General features: G+C 34.8%; 1 protein-coding gene across 8 annotated transcripts in view; it reads left to right on the top strand.

Moving 5' to 3' along the window:
- Positions 1–22,345, top strand: part of NF1 (neurofibromin 1) — a 257,559-nt gene that overhangs the window by 94,808 nt on the left and 140,406 nt on the right. For 7 of the 8 annotated variants that reach the window (XM_070390404.1, XM_070390401.1, XM_070390396.1 and 4 more), the window contains exons 13-20: positions 153–287; positions 3,797–3,910; positions 16,208–16,287; positions 17,813–17,936; positions 19,341–19,502; positions 20,632–20,881; positions 21,430–21,503; positions 21,731–21,814. In XM_070390404.1, coding sequence (XP_070246505.1) covers positions 153–287; positions 3,797–3,910; positions 16,208–16,287; positions 17,813–17,936; positions 19,341–19,502; positions 20,632–20,881; positions 21,430–21,503; positions 21,731–21,814 — 1,023 coding nt within the window. The remainder of the gene's footprint in view (positions 1–152; positions 288–3,796; positions 3,911–16,207; positions 16,288–17,812; positions 17,937–19,340; positions 19,503–20,631; positions 20,882–21,429; positions 21,504–21,730; positions 21,815–22,345) is intronic. The other variant, XM_070390397.1, reaches the window with a different exon arrangement.

A 22,345-nucleotide genomic window follows, 5' to 3' on the forward strand; every position in this document is an offset into this window, starting at 1 on the left:
TTCTACTAATACCACACATTTGGCGGTATATAATATGTCCCTTTATTTTTCAAAGTTTTTAAAAAATAGATTTATTTGAAAATGTTGAATAGCTATTATCATGATTCTGATGTCTGATTCTTAGAAGGTGAATGTCATGTTTTTGTTTTTAGAGTCTTACATTTAAAGAAAAAGTAACAAGCCTTAAATTTAAAGAAAAACCTACAGACCTGGAGACAAGAAGCTACAAGTATCTTCTCTTGTCCATGGTGAAACTAATTCATGCAGATCCGAAGCTCTTGCTTTGTGTGAGTAGTTTTTATAAAATTCCTTGAAATTATTATACTAACTTAATTTGGTTTTACTAAAATGCCAAAACCTTGAAGGTGATTGTTAGCTCAAGAACACTTACTGAACCTTCCTGATCGTACATGAAACTTGACATTCCTAAGAAAGTGAACTTACAGAGATTACTAATATAATTAGATCAGATCTGACTCTTTTGTCTTATTTTTTTCTTATCATTAAACTAACATATTTTGGTGAGGTCTTCTGTCCATACCCTGCTACCAGATTATGTATTATTCAGATATAATCCTAGGATGGGGTTTGGATATAATGAAGCAGACATAAGTCAAGTGCTTCCTATATCTGTTCAGTTGTTTTTTTTTTTTTTTTTTTTTAAAGTCTCCAATCACTGTTGCCTAAAAATTGAGTTCTTCTATCCTTATTTCTTCCTATCATCAGCCTTTTATTATCACTGACTTTTCCTGGCTATACTGTTTTGGGAGGAAAAGGAGATAAAAATGAGTATGGTTAGCACTCAAGTATTGTGGTTACTCTTGTCTTACAGCCTGAGTTGGTATTAGATTCCTGAGAGCATTACTGTAATACACAAGATAATTAGGAACTAACAAATGAAAATGAGTGGCAGTTATATGAAATGCTGAAAAGCATGGCCTCTGGAGACTTATTAGCTATGTGATTTGGGTGACTTAACCTCTCTATGCTTTAGTTTTATTTCTTGACCACAGCACAGGTCCTGCAGGATCTTAGTTCCCTGACCAGGGATTGAACCCATGCCCCTTGCTTTGGAAGTGTGGAGTCTTAACCACTGGACCACCAGGGAAATCCATGTGCTTTAGTTTTCTTATTTGAAATATTGTGATAATGATAATAATTCGTATTAAGCAGACTGAGATATTACATGTCATTCTCTTAGGAACAATGCAGAATAGATGCATAATGAATACTACATAAATGTTAGGATGTTATTACTATTATTAAAATACAGTTAACATTAACATTAATATTATTAATGCCCCAAACATAGCAGAAATATATTGTGAAGCTCATAGCATAACATATTTAACGTCTGTGGAATTTTCCAGTCCTGGGAAAACAGTATCTGAAACAATTTCCTGTTGCTTTGAGTAACAGGCTTAAGTGCTAAGTATACTTTTAATTTTGATGGTATATTTTTCAAATTACTATACTGTAGAAGTATATAAACTGATGTCCATAGTTTCAAGAGTTCTTTGAACCCCCTGAATTTAAAAAATATGTTTTTCTAAGAGAGGGAGGAGAAACAGAATTCCCAAAAGGATTAGTGACCCCCAGAATGGCCTATGTTGTTTTGAACTCTTTGAAAAGTCCATCCAAATTTGGAAGTCTGATAGAAGAAATTGTTAGAACTTTGGTATGGAAAAAGTCTTAAAATCTATTATTAAGACTTTATAAAAGGAATGAAATACCTTTTCCCCTCATTTCTTTGTTATGTAGCACACATTACTTGAGGTGTTATTTCATCATGCATGTCATAAATTAGCATCACTCTGTTTGCGTGGATGTAATTCAGGATCAAAGAATGCATCAAAGTCACCAGTGCCTTCTGTGTTAATTATTTTATTGTCAAGGAACAAGAATTTAAGCAATTTTCCAAGTTTGAAATTAGCAGGCAGAAACAGATCAAAGTTGAAATTATTTTCTTTGCTGCCATCTAGTGGTTAAACCACTTTTCTCAGAGTAATGAAAGCTATGTTAAAATAGTGAAAGATTCATTGTAAATATTTGATTATTTTGTATTTTTACTTATAAAAAACCTAAATTTTTGTATGTAGGATAAATATAGGAATAAATATTAAATGATCTCAATCATGTATTTTAAAGTAATGTGTTTTTATTGTCTTCTGTCTTTACTGTCTCTATCTTAAATCATATTACTCTGAATTTTTCAAGCTTCCTAATTGTTCAGCTTACATCATTTCCTGCTTTCTTTTAATCATTTCTCTCCACTAAAGTTACAGCGATCTCTGCAAAAAGCAAATATTATGCTTTCTGCCCAGCTTAAAGTCTTTTGATTGAAATAGCTTTGAGGATAGAGACTGAACTCCTAATAGACCTATAAGGTCATGCAGCTTTTGACTCCCACCAATCACCTCTGCACATCTAGAGTTATATTTGTCTTTACCCTAGTTATGATGGCCTGCCTTTCACTCCCTCTTCCTACATTCCTTCCTGCCTGTCCATGCACTTGCAATCCTCTGCCTACAATATGCTTCCCTCTCCTCTTCACATAGTAATTCCTACTAATTCTGAGCTGTTATCACAGCCCTAAGGAAGCATTCCTGATTATACCACATTTTCCTGTTACAGGTGCTCATACCAGCATGTAGCTTCATACTTCTTTTTCATTTGCAGTTTAAACTTGTTGATCTGATTATTTTCTGTCCTTTATACATTTTGTTTTTAATTGAAATTATATATATATATAGTTCAAAATGTCCTATTTTCTGATACATAAATACACACACACACACACACACACACACACACACGCATGGAGGTAAGGGAGTTAGCAAAATAAAATAAGAGCACTAGTTGTATTGGCTTCACTGAAATGAACCATATATGCTTGAAATGGAAATAGATTCTTCCAAGTTACAAGGAAGCATTTTAGTCTCTTTAAGTAGGTAGACATTCACATTTATATATACCATTTTGCTTTGTATTCAATGTCTTTCTACTGTGAAAAAGCCTGAAGTATGGGTATCTGGAGGTGTGGATTAACATTAACAGTAATATTACTAGTGTTATGTGAATGTGGTTAGGTCCTTGTGTTGGACAAAAGGGCAACACAAGATAACTGTGTCATTCTCATCAAGCATGCATGTACTTTGCCTTTCATCACAGTAGTTTAGAGATCCAAAACCATAAGTTCCAAATCAGAGGTATATTATTTAGTCAATGTAGTGTTGCTGAAAAAAATAATTTATTTCTCCTATTATTGATACAATTTCTTATGAAAAGCTAGTACCTAGTTTTTGTTTTAATTAGAATTTTCTCTGGATATTATTTAAATTAATGAAGAAGTATAGATGTAGATTAAGAGAATTCTTAACAAGAGCAGTTTTTATAATTAATTTATTTACTTTAATTGGAGGATAGTTACTTTACAATATTGTGGTGGTTTTTGCTATACATCGACATGAATCAGCTGCGGGTACACATGTGTCCCCCCGTCATGAACCCCCTCCCATCTCCCTCCCAGCAGCTTTTTAATTTTAAAAAATCTTACAGTGTTTATTTTTGAGGTAAAATTCACATATGATGAAATTTGCCTTTTTAAAGTGACAGTTCACTGGGTTTTGGTATGTATACAAGGTTGTGTAGCCATCACCGCTATCTAGGTCTAGAACATTTTTATCACCTCAAAAATAAACCTAAAACCCATTAGCAGTCAGTCTCCATTCCCTCCACCCTTTGGCCCCTGTCCTGTGATTTTGTTTTTAATTGAAATTTGCTTTTTTCTTTGCAGAATCCAAGAAAACAGGGGCCTGAAACCCAAGGCAGTACTGCAGAATTAATTACAGGGCTTGTCCAGCTGGTCCCTCAGTCACACATGCCAGAGATTGCCCAGGAAGCGATGGAGGTAAGGGGAAAATGAATTCTAGGCTCTTAAATGTAACATTGTAACTATGTAGATTCTCTTTTTTTAATTCTATTCCTTAAAAATTTTTTCCTTAAGAATTTTTTATCCAATTTTTAATGGTTACTTTCCATCTAGAGTTGCTACAAAATATTGCCTGTATTCCCCATGTTGTACAGTACATCCTTGAGCCCACCTTACATCCAGCAGTTTATACCTTCCATTCCCCAATACCTGTATTGCCCACCCCCGGAACTCCCTCTACTGGTAACCACTAGTTTGTTTTCTATATTTGTGAGTCTGCTTCTTTTTTGTTATATTCACTAGTTTGTGGATTTTTCGGTTTCCACATATAGGTGATATCATATGGCCTTTCTCTGACTTATTTTATATAGCATAATGTCCACCAAGTCCATCTGCATTGCTGCAAGTGGCAAAGTTTCTTCCTTTTTTATGACTGAATAGTATTCTATTGTATGTATATGTGTGTGTGTATATACATTCATGTATATAAAGACACATTCATATGTCCATTGATGGACACTTAGGTTGTTTCTGTATCTTGGGAATTGTAAACAATACTGTTACAAACATTGGGGTGTATGTATCTTTTCTAATTAGTGTTTTTAGTTTTTATGGATATGTACCCAGAAGTGGAATTGCTGAGTTATATGGTAGTTCTATTTTTAGTTTTTTAAAGAACCTCCATACTGTGCTCTACAGTGGCTGTACCAATTTACATTCCTGCCAACAATGTACAAGGGTTCCCTTTGCTCCATGCTCTCGCTATCATTTGTTATTTGTGTTCTTTTTGATGACAGCCATCCTGACAGGTGTGAAGTAACATCTCATGTGGTTTTGATTTTCATTTCCCTGATGATCAGGGATGTTGAGCGTCTTTTCATATGCCTGTTGTCTATTTGTATGTCTTCTTTGAAAACGTGTATTCAGTTCTTTTGCCCATTTTTTAAAATTGGGTTGTTTGGGTTTTTTTTAAATGTTGAATTGTATGAGCTATTTATGTATGTTGAATATTAATCTCTTATCAGTCATATAATTTCCAAATATTTTCTCCCATACAGTAGGCTCTTTTTGCATTTTGTCAATGGTTTCCTTTGCTGTGCAAAAGCTTTTAAGTTTATTTAGGTCCAATTTGTTTACTTTTGCTTCCCTTGCCTTAGGAGACAGATCTAAAAAAAATACTGCTACCGTTTGTGTCAAAGAGTGTTCTGCTTATATTTCCTCTAGGAGTTTTATGGTTTCTGGTCTTGCATTTAAGTCTTTAATCCATTTTGAGTTTATTTTTATGTATTGTGTTAGAGAATGTTCTAATTTCCTTATTTTATGTAAGGAAAATAGCTGTCCAGTTTTCTCAGCACCACTTATTGTAGAGGCTGTCTTTTCTCCATTGTGTATTCTTGTCCCCTTTGTCATAGTTTGACCGTAAATGCATGGGCTTATTTTTGGGTCCTGTATCCTGTTCCATTGATCAGTGTATCTGGTTTTGTGCTAGTTCCGTACTGTTTTGATGACTGTAGTTTTGTAGTACAGTCTAAGGTCAGGGGGCATGATTCCTCCAGGCCTGTTCTTTCTCAAGTTTGTTTTGGCTTTTCTGAATCCTTGTGTTTCCATACAAATTAAAAAAATTTTTTTTCTGATTCTCTGAAAAATACCATTGGGATTTTGATAGGGATTGCATTAAATCTGTAGAGTGCTTTGGGTAATATAGTCATTCCAACAGTATTGATTCTTCAACCCAAGAACATAGTGTATCTATCAATCTGTGTGTTATCTTCAATTTCTTTTATCAGTGTCTTTCAGTCTTTTGGAGTATAGGTCTTTTGCCTCCTTAGGTAGGTTTATTCCAAGGTATATAACTTTTTTTTTGATGCAATGGTAAATGGGATTGTTTCATGAATTTCTTTCTAGTATTTCATAATTAGTGTAAAGAAATGTGGCAGATTTCTGTATATTAATTTTGCACCCTGTAACTTTAGTGAATTTATTGATGAATTCTAATAGTTTTTTGGTAGTTGTCTGTAGGATTTTCTATGTGTATCGTGTCATCTGTAAACAGTGACAGTTTTAATCTTCCTTTCCAATTTGGATTTCTTTAATTTCCTTTTCTTCTCTGATTGCTGTGACTAGGACTTCCAAACTGTGTTGAATAAAAGTGGCAAGAATGAGCATCCTTGTCTTTTTCCCTTGATTTTACAAGGAAATGCTTTCAGGTTTTCACCATTGAATATGATGTTAGCTGTCAGTCTGTTGTAAATGGCCTTTTTTGAGGTATGTTCCCTCTATGCCCACTTTCCAGAGAGTTGTTTTTGATCACAGATTGATGTTGAATTTTATCAGAAGCTTTTTCCTGCGTCAGTTGAGATGGTTGTAGGATTTTTATTTTTCAGTTTGTTAATGTATCACATTGGCTGATTTGTAGATATTAAAACATTCTTGCATCCCTGGAATAAATCCCACTTGATCATGGTGTGTGATCCTTTTAACGTATTTTGCTAATTTTTTACTAATACTTTGTTGAGAATTTTTACATCTGTATTCATCAGTGATATTGGCCTACAATTTTTTTGTGATATATTTATCCAGTTTTGGTATCAAGGTGACGGTAGCTTCATAAAATGAGGGAGGAAGCAGTCCTTCCTATGTAATAGTTTGGGAAGGATAGGTGTTAGCTCTTCACTAAATGGTGGAATTCACCTGTGAAACCATCTGGTCCTGAGCTTTTGTTTGTTGAGAATTTTTTTATTATTGATTCAATTTCATTACTGGTGATACAATTTCAATATGATCTGTTCATATTTTCTATTTCTTCTTGAGTCAGTCTTGAAGATTGTACCTTTATAGGAATTTGTTTTTTTTTCTAGAGTATCCATTTTATTAACATGTAACTGTTCATAGTACTCTCTTATGATCCTTTGTACTTATGTGGTGCCAGAAATACAACTTCACCTTTTTCATTTCTGATTTTATATTTTAGGCCCTCTCCCTTTTTTTCTTGATGAGTCTGGCTAAAAGTTTATCAGTTTTATCTTTTCAAAGAACTGCTTTTAGGTTCATTGATCTTTTTTTTTTTTTTTTTTTTTTGGTCTCTAAATATTTCTGCTCTGATCTTTATGATTTTCTTCTACTAACTTTGGGTTTTGTTTGTTCTTTTTTTCATTCCTTTAGGTTTAACTTGTTTATTTCAGATTTTTCTAGTTTCCTGGGCTAGGCTTCCTCTTAGAACTAGGGGGAATCTTCCCTCTTAAAACTGCTTATGTTGCATCCCATAGATTTTGGATCATTGTGTTTTCATTTTCATTTGTCTGCAGGTATCTTTTTATTTCTTTGATTTCTTCAGTAACCCATTGGCAACTTCCATATATTTGTGCTTTCCATATTTTTTTCCTTGATGTCTAGTCTCATAGTGTTGTGGTTGGAAAAGAATCTTGATATGATTTCAGTCTTCTTAAATTTATTGAGACTTGTTTTGTGGTCTAGCATGTGATCTATCTTGGAGACTGTTCCATGTACACCTGGAAAGGAGTGTTTATTCTGCTGCTTTTGGATGGAATGTTTTCTGTATATCTGTTGATCTAGTCTAATGTGTTGTTTAAGGCCAGTGTTTCCTTATTGGCTTTCTGTGTGGATGATCTGTCCATTGATGTAAATGGTGTGTCAAAATCACCTACTATTATTGTGTTACTGTCAGTTTCTCCCTTTATATCTGTTGATATTTGCTTTATGTATTTAGGTTATTCTCTGTTGGATGATACAGAGACACATCATATTATTACAAAAGGATCCAATCCATCCAAAAATAAAACTTTATGTGAGTCTAGTAACAAAGATTTAAAATATATAAAGCAAAAATACATAAAATTTCTAAATATATAATATAAAAACATGTAAAAGGACAGATAGACATACATAGTTATAGTGAGATACTTAAGTATACTTTTCTCAATATCTGATAGAATAAGCCAGCAAACAAATAGTAAGTATAGAAGATTTGAAAAACATGATTATCAAATTTGACCTATTTGACACATATGGAGAACTACATTGAATAAGTGCATTTTCTTTTCAAGTACATGTAGGACATTTAGTATATCTTGAGTAAGTGTCATACAAATTCTGAAGGATTCAAATCATTCAGAATTTTTTTATGACTATTGAAATTAAGCTAGATAGCAAATAACAGAAAGGTTTATGAAATATCAAGTGATTTTGACCCTTGAACAGCATGGATGTGAACTGTGCAGGTCCAGTTATATGCAGATGTTTTGGACATATTGAAAACATTTTTGTGTATTTGTGACAGTTTGAAAAAACCTGCAGGTAAATTGTTGGCCTCGCAATATCAAAACAATTAAGAAAAGGTATGTCATGGCATATAATATATCTGGATACCAGTCTATATTCTCATTTTGGGGGGATCATTTATTATATCTTTATGCTTTTCTTAATTGAAATATTACAAAAAATAAAAAAAAAATTTTTTTTGGCTTCCCTGATGGCTCAGTTGGTAAAGAATCCACTGCAATGCAGGAGACCCTGGTTTTGATTCCTGGGTTGGATAGATCTGCTGGAAAAGGGATAGGCTACCCACTCCAGTCTTCTTGGGCTTCCCTTTTGGCTCAGCTGGTAAAGAATCCACCTGCAACACGAGACCTGGTTTTAATCCCTAGGTTGGGAATATCCCTGGAGAAGGGAATGGCTAACCACTCCAGTATTCTGGCCTGGAGAATTTCATGGACTGTGTAGTCCATGGAGGTCATAAAGAGTCAGACACGACTGACTGACTTTCACTAATTGAAATATATTTGATTTACAATATGTTAATCTCTGCTATACAGCAAAGTGGTTCAATTTATATATATGCATTCTTTTCTAATATTCTTTTCCATTATGTTTTATCACATATTTCCTGTGCTATACAGTAAACCTTGTTGTTTATCCAAATATTATCATTTACTACATAAAATATATATAAATATACTATAAAAAGTTAAAATTTACAAAAGCCTACAGACTGTACATGATGTCTTTCACAGTCAAAAGAAATGTAAGCAAATGTAAAGATGCAGTATTAAATCATAATTGCATAGAGGATTTCCCTGGCGATTTAGTGGTTGAGACTCGGCCCTTCTAATGCAGGGTCTTGAGTTCCAACCCTAGTCAGGGAATTTAAGATCCCATGTGCCACCTGGTGTGGCCAAAAAATAAAAAATCCTAGCTGCATAACGTTAACTGTACTACATACTATACTATTATAATAACTACATATCTGTGTTTTGTTACTGTTGGGTGAGCTCAAGTGTCGTATCTGCTTAAAATATTCTCTGAGAAGTTTATCTCTCCCATTAAATTGTATATCCGCAAAAAGCGATCTCTTGGGTTCTCATGTATTTTTCATCATGTTTGATGCAATACCATACCTTGTGACCTACACAAAGTGCACTAGCAATGAAAGCAGAGAAAAGTCATGACATTAAAGTTGAATTGTTTGATATGTGCTAAAGATTGAAATACACAGCTGTGGTTGTCTGCCATTTCAAGATAAATGAATCCACTGTACAGACTGTTGAGGGAGAAAAATGGAAATTCATGAAGCTGTTGCTGCAACTACTCCAGTAGGCATGAAACCTTGTCTTTTTTATTAAATGTCTTTCTCATATTCAAAAGACAACTTTTATGTGGATGCAGGATTGCTGTAAGAAAGGTATACCTGTGAAAAGACAGCCTTCAGAATGGGAGAAAATAATAGCAAATGAAGCAACTGACAAACAACTAATCTCAAAAATATACAAGCAACTCCTGCAGCTCAATTCCAGAAAAATAAACGACCCAATCAAAAAATGGGCCAAAGAACTAAATAGACATTTCTCCAAAGAAGACATACAGATGGCTAACAAACACATGAAAAGATGCTCAACATCGCTCATTATCAGAGAAATGCAAATCAAAACCACAATGAGGTACCATTTCACACCAGTCAGAATGGCGCGATCCAAAAGTCTACAAGCAATAAATGCTGGAGAGGGTGTGGAAAAAAGGGAACCCTCTTACACTGTTGGTGGGAATGCAAACTAGTACAGCCACTATGGAGAACAGTGTGGAGATTCCTTAAAAAACTGGAAATAGAACTGCCATACGACCCAGCAATCCCACTACTGAGCATACACACCAAGGAAACCAGAATTGAAAGAGACACGTGTATCCCAATGTTCATCGCAGCACTGTTTATAATAGCCAGGACACGGAAGCAACCTAGATGTCCATCAGCAGATGAATGGATAAGAAAGCTGTGATACATATACACAATGGAGTATTACTCAGCCATTAAAAAGAATACATTTGAATCAGTTCTAATGAGGTGGATGAAACTGGAACCTATTATACAGAGTGAAGTAAGGGAGAAAGAAAAACACCAATACAGTATACTAACGCATATATATGGAATTTAGAAAGATGGTAATGACAACACTGTATGTGAGACAGCAAAAGAGACACAGATGTATAGAACAGTCTTTTGGACTCTGTGGGAGAAGGTGGGGGGATGATTTTGGAGAATGGCATTAAAACATGTATAATATCATATAAGAAACGAATCGCCAGTCCAGGTTTGATGCAGGATATAAGAAGCTTGGGGCTGGTGCACTGGGATGACCCAGAGGGATGGTATGGGGAGGGAGGTGGGAGGGGGGTTCCGGATGGGGAACACGTGTACACCCGTGGCAGATGCATGTTGATGTATGGCAAAACGAATACAATATTGTAAAGCAAATAAAAAAAAAAAAGAAAGGTATACCTATTGACTTCAGCATGATTTGAGAAAAAGTGAAGTCTTTATGTGCCAAGTTGAAGCAAAAGGAAAGTGGAGAATCTAAAGCTAGACAATGTAATGTCTGCAAAGGATGGCTTGATAATTTTAGAAAGAGGTTTGGCTTTAAAAATGTCAAGATAAAGGAGAAGCAGCTTCTGATCACGAGGCAGCAGATGGGTTCCTAGACTCCATTAAGAAAATTATTGGTGAAAAAGGATATCAGCCTGAACAGGTTTATAATGTGGATTAAAAGTGCCTTATTCTAGGGGGAAAAAAAATGCCACAAAGGACATTTATTAGGAAGAGAAGCAAGCACCAGGATTTAAGGTAGGAAGGGATAGGCTTACCTCTACTGCTTTGTGCAAATATAGTATGATCAAAACTGCCCTAATCTATAATATAAGGCTTCTAACTTCCAAGGCTGGAAAGGAAAAGAAAGATACCCGTTGCTAGTCTTTTAGTTGTACAAGAAAGCCTTCACAGTGAGGATCGTTTTTTGGATTAGTTCCATCAGTGCTTTGTTATTGGAGTGAGGAAGTATCTTGCCAGTAATGGACTGCCTTTTAAAATTCTTTTGATACTGGACTGTGCCCCTGGCCACCCAGAATCCCATGAGTTTAACACTGAAGATGTCAAAGTGGTCTCATTGCCCAAAACATGTCTCTAATTCAGCTTCTAGATCAGGGGTTCATAAGGACCTTGTAGGCTCATTACACATGGTATTCTATGGAAAGGATTGTCGACACTATGGAAGAGAACCCCAGTAAAGAAAACATCATGAAAGCCCGGAAGGATTACGCTATCAAAGATGCTGTCATTGTTATAGAAAACGTTGATGCAGCTTGTAAACATGAAGTAAACTTACAATATTGAAAAATACTGTACTGCACTTTAAATGTATTTTCTTTATGATTTCTTAGTAACATCTTGTTTTTACTAGCTTTATTGTAAAAATATAGTATATAACACGTATGACATACAAAAATATGTGTTAACAACTGTTTTATTGGTGAGGCTTCCAGTCAATAGTAGACTATCAGTAGTTAACTTGTTAGGCAGTCAAAAGTTATATGTAAGTTTTTTTTTACTGCATGGAGGGTCAGCACCCCTAACTCCTCATTGTTCAAGGGTCAACTGTACTTTGTTTTTATTCATATTCTGCTAATAAAAGAATAAATTAGTATAGCCATCATTAAAAATTGGTTTGCAGTATCTACAAAAGCTAAACATACACCTTAGCAATTCTCCTCCTAGGTATGTATCCAACAATATGTTTACAAAAAAAAACACATATAAAATATTAATAGCATAATTTATAATATTCCAAAAAGCTGTAATAGCATATTAAAAAGCAGAGACATTACTTTGCCAACAAAGGTCCGTCTAGTCAAGGCTATGGTTTTTCCATTGGTCATGTATGGAAGTGAGAGTTGGACTGTGAAGAAAGCTGAGTACCGCAGAGTTGATGCTTTTGAACTGTGGTGTTGGAGAAGACTCTTGAGAGTCCCTTGGACTGCAAGAAGATCCAACCAGTCCATTCTGAAGGAGATCATTCCTGGGTGTTCATTGGAAGGACTGATGCTGAAGCCGACACTCCAATACTTTTGCCACCTCATGTGAAGAGTTGACTCATTGGAAAAGACTCTGATTCTGGGAGGGATTGGGGGCAGGAGGAGAAGGGGACGACAGAGGATGAGATGGCTGGATGGCATCACTGACTTGATGGACGTGAGTCTGAGTGAACTCCAGGAGTTGGTGATGGACAGGGAAGCCTGGCGTGCTGCGATTCATGGGGTCGCAGAGTCGGACATGACTGAGCGACTGAACTGAACTGAAAAAGCTGTAAACAGCTCAGACATTTATGAACAGTAGAAGAGATAAATAATTTGGATTATTTCATTCCATTGATTACAGCAATGCAAAAAGAATAAGCTACTGCTAAGTGCAAAGCATGAGTGAACCTCATAGACATGATATTGAGTGAAAACAGCCAAACACAAAAGAGAACATACTGTATGATTCCCTTTATATAAAGTTCAGAAACAGGCAGAGGTTATCTATGGCGATAGAAGTCAGAACAGTGGCTGTTTTTGTCAAGACCTGATGACTGGAAAGGAATGTGCAAAAGGCTTCTGAGTGTTGATACTGTTGGTCTCAGCGTTGATTATATGGGATATATACTTTGTGAAAACTCATCACACTATATATTTAAGATTTACTGCTTCATTATTTATCATGCTTTATTTTGCCAAAAATGTTTCAGCACTCATTGTTAGACACTCGTTGCTTGTATTAAGTTGTTATAAAAATAACTGTGGTTTCGGACTGTGAATTTTAAATCATTATTGTTGTTGTTGTTGTTTGGTCACTAAGTCACGTCCAGTTGTTTGTGACCCCATGGCTTGCAGCATAGCAGGCTTCCCTGTCATAACAAGGCTCAAACTCATTTTTATTAATCAAAATAGGAACCGTTACAATCTTGTTTGCCAATGAGAAATAAGTTTTTTTATTCCTGTGGTGTAAAAATTTGTGCTTGGGGTTTGATGAACTCTTAGAAAGCATTTTCTGCCTCCTCCTGGTTGTGGAAGCATTTTCCCTGCAAAAAGTTGTGGAGTTGCTTCAAGAAGTGGTAGTTGGTTGGCAAGAGGTCAGGTGAATATGGTGGATGAGGCAAAACTTCTTAGCTCAGTTTGTTCAACTGTTGAAGCATTGGTTGTGCAACATGTGTTTAGGCATTGTAGTAGAGCATTGGGCCCATTCTTTTGACCAATACTGGCTACACATGTTGTAGTTTTTGGTGCATCTCATCAACTTACTGATCATTCTTCCCAGATGTAATGGTTTCACCAGGATTCAGAAAGCTGTGTGGATCAAATAGGGAGCAGACCCACCACACAGTGACCAAGACCTTTTTTTGGTGCAAGTTTGGCTTTGGGAAGTGCTTGAGAGCTTCTTCTAGGTCCAACCACTGAGCTCGTCATTACCAGTTGTCATATAAAATCCACTTTTCATCGCATGTCACAATCCGATTGTGAAATGGTTCATTGTTTTTGCATAGAATAAGGGAAGATGACACTTCAAAATGATTTTTTGATTTGCAGTCAGCTCATGAGGCACCCACTTATAGAGCTTATTCACTTTTCCAATTTGCTTTAAATGCCAATCAGTCATAGAGTAGTTGGGTTCTTTGGTAACTCCTCATGTAGTTGTAAGAGGATCAGTTTTGATGATTGCTCTCAGTTGGTCGTTGTCAAGTTCTGATGGCCAGCCGCTGCACTCCTCATCTTCAAGGCTCGCGTCTCTTTTGCAAAACTTCTTGAACCACCCTGCACTGAACATTCATTAGCAGTTCCTGGGCCATATGCATTATTAATGTTGCAAGTTGTCTCTGCTGCTTTACAATCCATTTTGAATGTGAATAAATTAATAACTCAAATTTGCTTTTTGTCTAACATCATTTCTATAGTCTAAAATAAATATCAACAGCAAGTAATGTCATTAGCAAAAAACCATAAAGCAAGAAATGCACATTAAAATGATGTGTAACATAAGCACATTTATTTAAGAATGTATTCTAATGTCAAACAACAAAGTTCAACAATGTAAAAACCACAGTTACTTTTGCACCAAACATATTTGTGTGCATTGCTGTTGGTTCTATAAACAGGTATATTCTTTGCATTCTTTTTGGAAAGCTCTTTGACAGTATTTGGCAGGAGCCATACAAATGTCATTTTTTTGGTCCAAATAATTCCATTCCTGTAATTTTTTCATCCTATGAATATAAATAAAAAGGAAAAAGCTGCACACATATATGGTTACTGCTCTTAGTTATAATAGAACATAAAGGGAAATTTAAATATTCACTGTAAGAGAATATGTTCAAATTCAATAACAAGAGGATGATATTTTAATTTGGTGAACTATTAAGCATCCATTAAACCATGCAGGTCACATAGCAATGTGGAAAATTATGAAATGTCAAATGAGTATACTGTGTGTACAGTTTTGTTAAAATTATATGTGGAAAGTTTTAAAATAGAAAGGAACATGGAAAGGAAAATAACCACTGAGGGAGAGAAAAGGCTAATAGATTTTCTTTGAATATTAAAAAAAAATGTTAAAACAAAATTTTAGAGAATTTGCCACTTAAACTAAAAATGTCAGTAAATAGTACTAAGTTTGTGCATGTTAGTGACAAAAATTGAATGTTAATTTGTGCTGTTTTTCCTTGATATGAGAGGTATAACATATAATTTTTGAAGATTGTCAGAGCGCTTTGCAGTTTCCAGTAAATATCTCAAAAGAATTACAGTGAAAGTATTTGAAATAAGATAATATAGGTCTGATCTTTATAGCTTTTGGATTTATAAAGTTGTCCAAGGTTAGAAATTTACGTATTTTTCCCATAATTTAAAGGGAGTCATTGCAGCTTATCATTGCAGCTTATTTGCACAGGTTATCATTGTAGCTCTATTTGCAGTTTATTCATTTGATTTGATTTTAAGAGAAGAAATCAGTTCTCATTATGTGTTCCAAACAGTGTTTCATTGGAGTTTTAATACAAAGCTTTAAAGAGGAGTAAAGAATCTCCAAATCCGCTGACCAAGGACTGAGAGGAATGTGCAGAGCTCAGTAATGTGCGTCTGGGGGAAGCATTGTGAACTTAACCTATTGGAGTTAAGATAGGGTTGGTTTGAAGAAAGAGTCTAGTTCTACTCTCTGTACTTTTGATGGCATTGATTTATTTAATAGTAGTGTTTCTGTGTATTAATTGTGTATTCCTGTTAATGTTCTGTGAGCCAAATCCATTTCAGTTCTATGGTCAGTTGAAATATTTTAGGATGAATAATCTCTATGCAATGCAAAAATCTGTTTTCCTCCCCCTTTCTCCTTTTTGAAAAATAATTTGACCTTTCTGTTCTAAGAATTTGTGGCAAACAAGATAACTTCTACTTTTTATTTATTTATTTTTAAATTTTGTTTTATTTTTAAACTTTACAATATTGTTTTGGTTTTGCCAAATATCGAAATGAATCCGCCACAGGTATACTTTCTACTTTTAACTTGTGACCTAGAAGTAAAATGTTGTGTATATTAGTTTTGGAGAACTCTCCTTCTTTGGGGGTTAATTTTATTTTCCATAGAGTTCTTTGATACTTATTGAAATCATATTATTTGTGTCTTAAAGCAGTTTTTACACATGTATATTGCTATTCTGAATTCATCGGTATTTAATTTATGTGTACATGCCATTTAAAGTAACAGTGAGAAGAATAAAGTGACTTCATTTTTGTATATATAATCCCTAGAGATTTGGGTTCTTCAGAGCTTTTCTCTTGTGCCTTATACTGCATGTTGAGGCTATAATTAAGTAGTTCAGTTTGTCAGTATTTGTAAAATAAATACTCCAGTGTTATGTTTACCAAATTTTTTTTTGAGTAAGTCTTCTCTCTCTCTTTTTAAAAATTCAGGCTCTGCTGGTTCTTCATCAGTTAGATAGCATTGATTTGTGGAATCCTGATGCTCCTGTAGAAACATTTTGGGAAATTAGGTATATGCACCCTTATTTTTTAATTCAACTTAAATTTTTAATTTTTTTTGTCTTTAAATATTAACTCTATATACTTGGTTTATTAACTTTATTCACTTATACTGCCAGATGTTTTATGATTTTGTGTTTCATTTGACTTGAAATTATTAGGTTATTTCTTCTTTTAACTGTAAGAACATTGTCACAGCAAATTAGAAAATAAATTTTTAAAAATTGTGCTAAATTTCATTACCCAACCATAAGTACTATTATTTGGTATGTCTTCTGCTATTTCAGATTTTTGTATGGTTAAACTGTGTTTTAAATTTATTTTTATCATTTATAAGCTTAGAGTGTTAAAGTTTTAAATACTAATAGTTTATTTCAGTTTTTTAAATTATAATCTCATGTTTTCAATAATACTGGTGTTTTTTGTGGATGAATTAATTTAATGAATATCTGTTTAGAAGGCAAAATTATATGTATATATAATTTTATAATTTATTTCTTTGCTTATATGAATTATTACCTTTCAGTGAGCATAGAGGTAACACACACTGAGGAAAATGTAAGTGTGTAAGCCTCAGGTTTTGTTATTATCTTGTAGAAGTGGGTACACCAAGTCACTTGGCAGCTGAGTTAAATCCTAGATTCTGGAGCAGTGCACTTTGATAGTAATATAATGTGAATCACATATGTAATTTAAATTTTTCTAGTTGCCACATTAAAAAAATAAACAGGTAAAATTAATTTTAATAATATATTTTTAAACCCAGTGTGTGTGTGTGTGTGTGTGTGTGTAGAGAGAATATTTTTAATATGTTGATCAATATAAAAGTTATTGATGAGATATTTTATGTCCTTTTTTCTAAAGTCTTCACAATTTGGGCTGTTTCCTACTTCCAGGACATCAGTTTAGACAAGCCGCGTTTCAAGTGCGCGGCAGCCACATGGGGCTGCTCGTGGCTGCTGTGTTGACAGTGCAGCTCTAGAGTGGAAACAAGCAAACTTTTTCTCTAAAGGGCCAAGCAGTCAAGATTTTAGTTTTTGTGGGCCAGATAGTCTCTTTTATAACTGTTTACTTCTGCTCTTGGGACATGAAAGTAGCCACAGACAATGAATGAGTGGATTGTGACCATGTTCCACTAAAACTTTATTTGCAAAGGCAAATGATGGACTGGCTTTGGCCTGCAGGCAGTTGTGTACCGACCCCTGCTCTAGAACACTAGGTTTACATACAGTCTGTACTGTACAGATCTATAATTTTTCTTGAGTCCTCTGTGAGGATGAGATGCATGGATGAAGTGGTTGAGGGAGAAGGGGGCTTAGAAGTACTTTTTTCTTTTTTTAATGTAATTTGTATACTTCCTTTCATTATAGTGCTATTAACATTTTGATAACCAATTCTCTAAAATAAATCCTGGAAAGGAAGATAAGCTTCTTTAAACTTTGTCCATTATTAGAGAATGCCATTCTTTTATTCTGACTTTATCTGTATTAGGTTGTTTATTGGCAATGCTGGTAACAGTGAACTTTGTTTCTGCAGCTCACAAATGCTTTTTTACATTTGCAAGAAATTGACTAGTCATCAAATGCTTAGTAGCACAGAAATTCTCAAATGGTTGCGGGAAATTTTGATCTGCAGGAATAAATTTCTTCTTAAAAATAAGGTAAGCAAAATGACATCTTTTGAAACGGAAGAATATTTGGAATGGTAATGAAAAGAGATTAAGGAAATGTTTATTAGTCAAATCAAGTCCTTATTCAGCTCCTCTCTTCTGCAAAGTCTTCAAGGGAAATGTACATGCAGGAGACAACGGCTGAGAAATCAGCACTTTAAGTAAAAATTATTTTGAGCCATTACCCTTAAAGCCACAATCCTGATAAAGTCTAGACGAGTTAAGCAGGATTCTGTGGGGCAGACCTAGGAGGAGTGGGGCCTCTATAACCAAAGAAGATTGAGAAACAACATTTGCTGTCTCTGCTCTCAAGTTCATACATAAGACTTGAATCCGATGTCTAGGCTAGTCCAGAGAATGCTATCTATCTATATATATAAAGAAGCTGAAGGAAAGACATTGAGGGCCATCAATCTAAGGTTTATTTATATTTCTGTGAGGAAGTTATTACCTGTTGAAGATATCAGAAGTCTTCTTCCTTAGGGTTGAGTGAAAAGTTTTGATTCTGAACTATTGAAGCCTGGTGACAAGATTTTGGGGGCTAGAGAAGAGCCTTAAGTTTCTTTTAACATAAAGTTTCTATAATCAGTCAATTAAAAAGTTCTGTTATGGCATAGTTTTAGGAGTACTTGATTCAATAAATTTTTATCCATTTCTGGAATGGATAAAATCTATGGGAAATTTAAATGTCTCTAATACATATCCTTTTCAGTGTGCCATGCAGCTTGTTGAATTTTCTTTGTTTAGAAATGAGCTAATGGTGAGTTGGATTTATTCATATCTGGCTTACCTTCATCTGTTACTATAGTAGAATTTGGCATTATGCCAAAGGTAAGGAATGAGATTGGACTTCAGCGTTTCATGCCCTTGCCTATAGTATAATTCTCTGGAGTGCAAGCATTAGTAATCCAGTAGTGAATCTTGTCCTCTGGTCAGTGAAGTCACTCATACTTAGCATATATACCAGTGTTGATTCTGGTTCAGAGGAATTTAATCTCAAAAGAGTCAACTTCTCGCTATCCTGACCATATTGTATGAGAGGAAATCTTTGTTGTTTTTAACTGACTAAAAAGTACATTATATTTTTTGTATGGTAGATTTATGTTGTTGATGTTTAACTTGTGTCCATGTTAGATCTAGAAATCTTAATTTACCTTTCTAGATCTGTTGATTCTGAGTATTTGAAGAGTGGAAAACTGAGAGGAGTTTCCGAGACATTGAGGAAACATTATTTGTACTACTGGGTTTCTAGAGAATGTTTTTCAGTGTGAGAGGAGTAGGAATTGGAAGGAGAGGTTTTCCAGGATAATCTCAAACAGAAAGGCAACTCATATAAGTATTTATTTCTCTTAGCTATCAGTGCTTTGAAAAGGCTTACTTATTTTTCCTTTCTAGCAGGCAGATAGAAGTTCCTGTCACTTTCTCTTCCTTTATGGAGTAGGATGTGATGTTCCTTCAAGTGGGAATACCAGTCAAATGTCCATGGATCATGACGAATTACTACGCACTTGTGCTCCTGGAACCTCTCTCAGGAAGGGGAAAGGAAATTCATCCATGGTAAGGGACTTTTGTAGTTTTCTTGTATCATCATCTGTGCTCTGTACTTTTTTTCTGAATTAACTTGGGTAAATTTCAACTAGGTAATACAGCATAATAAGGAACTGCTTAGCTTCTAGTTTCGTTACTGCTCTTCGTGGACACTCAGGCAAGTTCCTAACTTATCTGTGTCTCAGTTCCTCAACTTTAAAAGGGGATAATAATTTCTGCTGCAGAATTATTGTGAGAATTAAGTGAGATAACGTGTAAATAGCACTGGATTGAGTATTTGACACTTATAAGCTGTAACTGATAGCTATAATTATTATAATTCTCTATCCCATAAGAAAGATCATTTGTACCCCAGAAGTTTAAAAGTTCTATCAACTAAAAAAAGTACAGATTTACTGGGGAAAAAAAGCATTTTGCTTAATGTTATATGCATTAAGTGTTTTCAGGACTTTTGTGTCCATAATTCCCTTTAAAAATAAATCATAATGCTACTGAAAATGTCAGATCATTATAGAATTTCTTTTGCAGACCAAAGCTTTTTTAAATCCCTATTTTACAATATAATCTTCAGTCAAAGGAAAACAACTACTCAACAGTGTGGTATTTTCTATTGGTCTTAACTGCAGAATTTGCATGTTCGCTTATAAATGAGAATTTCTCTATTTTGTGTTTTGAGAATATGTTATCCAGAGCCCAATATACCTTATACAGTCATGTTTAGTTCTTATTCATGTCCTTATTTCAGTCAGTTTGCAGTATGATTAATTTCTTGCCTCTGGGTGGATAGAATTTCTTGTTACTTCCTCTTCGTCATTTTTGAGTGACTGAGAAGTGCATTATATTTTTCATTGAGTAGATTTATACTGTGCATATTTTCTTTGTGTTCATAGTAGACTTAATCTATATTTATGGCATCTGAAAAAATTGAAGAGATACTAGTATTATGTTGGTCCAAATAATTTGAGTTCTCATTCAGTCAAGATATTTTGAGGTGTAAAAATTCTGTCATGGTTAAAGGGGAAAAGCTCTTGTGGGTTATTATATACAGACATCTATGGTACACAGCTTGTTGAATTATTGGATTTTGTAAATAAAATTATGTAAGTTGCAAATATTTGCCTCCTTCTCTTGATCCCAGGATAGTGCAGCAGGGTGCAGTGGAACCCCACCAATATGCCGACAAGCCCAGACCAAACTAGAAGTGGCCCTGTACATGTTCCTGTGGAGCCCCGACACTGAAGCAGTTCTGGTTGCCATGTCCTGTTTTCGTCACCTCTGTGAGGAAGCAGATATCCGGTGTGGGGTGGATGAAGTGTCAGTACACAACTTCTTGCCCAACTATAACACATTCATGGAATTTGCTTCTGTTAGCAATATGATGTCAACAGGTAAATCATGCATATTTTTTTTTTTTACTCAGTCTACCTTGACTCACATACCTGATTACTCTAGGAACATAGGCATGTATTTAAGATCAATACTTCTTTAAGTTAACAGGGCTCATTCAAATACCTTTCCTGAAATCCTTTTTTTCACAAGGTAAGGTAAAAGTAAATAGTATTTGGAATAAGTTATTTTCTCACTGAATTTTTAATATGCCATATGCATTTGTTTAAAAACTGACAGTATAAATTGCTTTCAGTTATAAATTATGCAGTTTACTCTGCCTCAGCTGTATATAGTGAAGTTTTAAAAGCATTAGCACATGTTATGAGTAAGTATAGGTAGAAATAGCTATTTTAGGCCAAGGACATTGTAGAGACCAAGTTAAATACCCCTTTCCTGTGAGGCTGGTAAAAGGAAGTGTGCAGCTTTACCATTTGAAGTAATCATTCCCCTCCTCCTCCTCTGCCTTTTGGGTTGAGCTTGCCACATTCTCCACTGGCAAGCAGGGCTCTTAAGTGCAATAGGCTGATCTGCTGTTGTCTTTGCTTAGGAAGAGCAGCACTTCAGAAAAGAGTGATGGCGCTACTACGGCGAATTGAGCATCCCACTGCAGGAAACACTGAGGTATGTCCTTAGCAACAGAAATATCCTTTCCAGGCCCCTACCTGCAATTTTAGAAGCCTTTTGTTTTGTGCATGTGACCAGGAATAGCTTTTGAAGCGACTCTAAGATGTATGCATATTATAAATAGGATATTATAATATATACCAAGTTTGAGACCTGTCTATTACTGATTGATTTTTAGCTCTAGGTTCAAGGTTGCTTTCAAGTGGTAATTGCTTTCATTTTAGGCTTGGGAAGATACGCATGCAAAGTGGGAACAAGCTACAAAACTAATCCTCAACTACCCAAAAGCCAAAATGGAAGATGGCCAGGTGAGTTTGTGAAGTTGATTTTGTCTATTGATTGATCTGCTAAACATATGTACTACATACACTTTAGTAATATTTTGTGAGTGACTCTTAGTGTAATAAGTATTAGATGTCTTAAGACTGATGATTTAGTTGTGGTTTATCTAAACCTGCACTAAAATGGTAGCCACCATACCCTAGTCAAATTAAAATTTCACTTATAATTAAATACAGTTAAAATTCAGTTTCTCTGTCACACAGTAGCCACATGTGGAAATTGACTGCTATCTTGGACAGTACAGATATTAAATGTTTCCATCATTGCAGAAATACTGGACAGTTCTGAGCTAGAGATGATTTATGATAGAGACCATTCCTTTCCCCTCTTTTCTTTCTCTTTTTCCATGAGAGTATTGCACAGAATTTTCAGGAAAGGAGTGACAAAAGTAGAGAAAAAGAATTAAAATTGAAACACTAGGTCTTACTGTTTTATTAGGTATTCTAATTAAGGGTTCTGGTGGCCAGAAGATTGAGCCATAGGTTATATGAAATTTT

The sequence above is a fragment of the Bos mutus genome, chromosome 19 (assembly GCF_027580195.1).
Source record: "Bos mutus isolate GX-2022 chromosome 19, NWIPB_WYAK_1.1, whole genome shotgun sequence".
In the NCBI taxonomy this organism is placed as follows: domain Eukaryota; kingdom Metazoa; phylum Chordata; class Mammalia; order Artiodactyla; family Bovidae; genus Bos; species Bos mutus.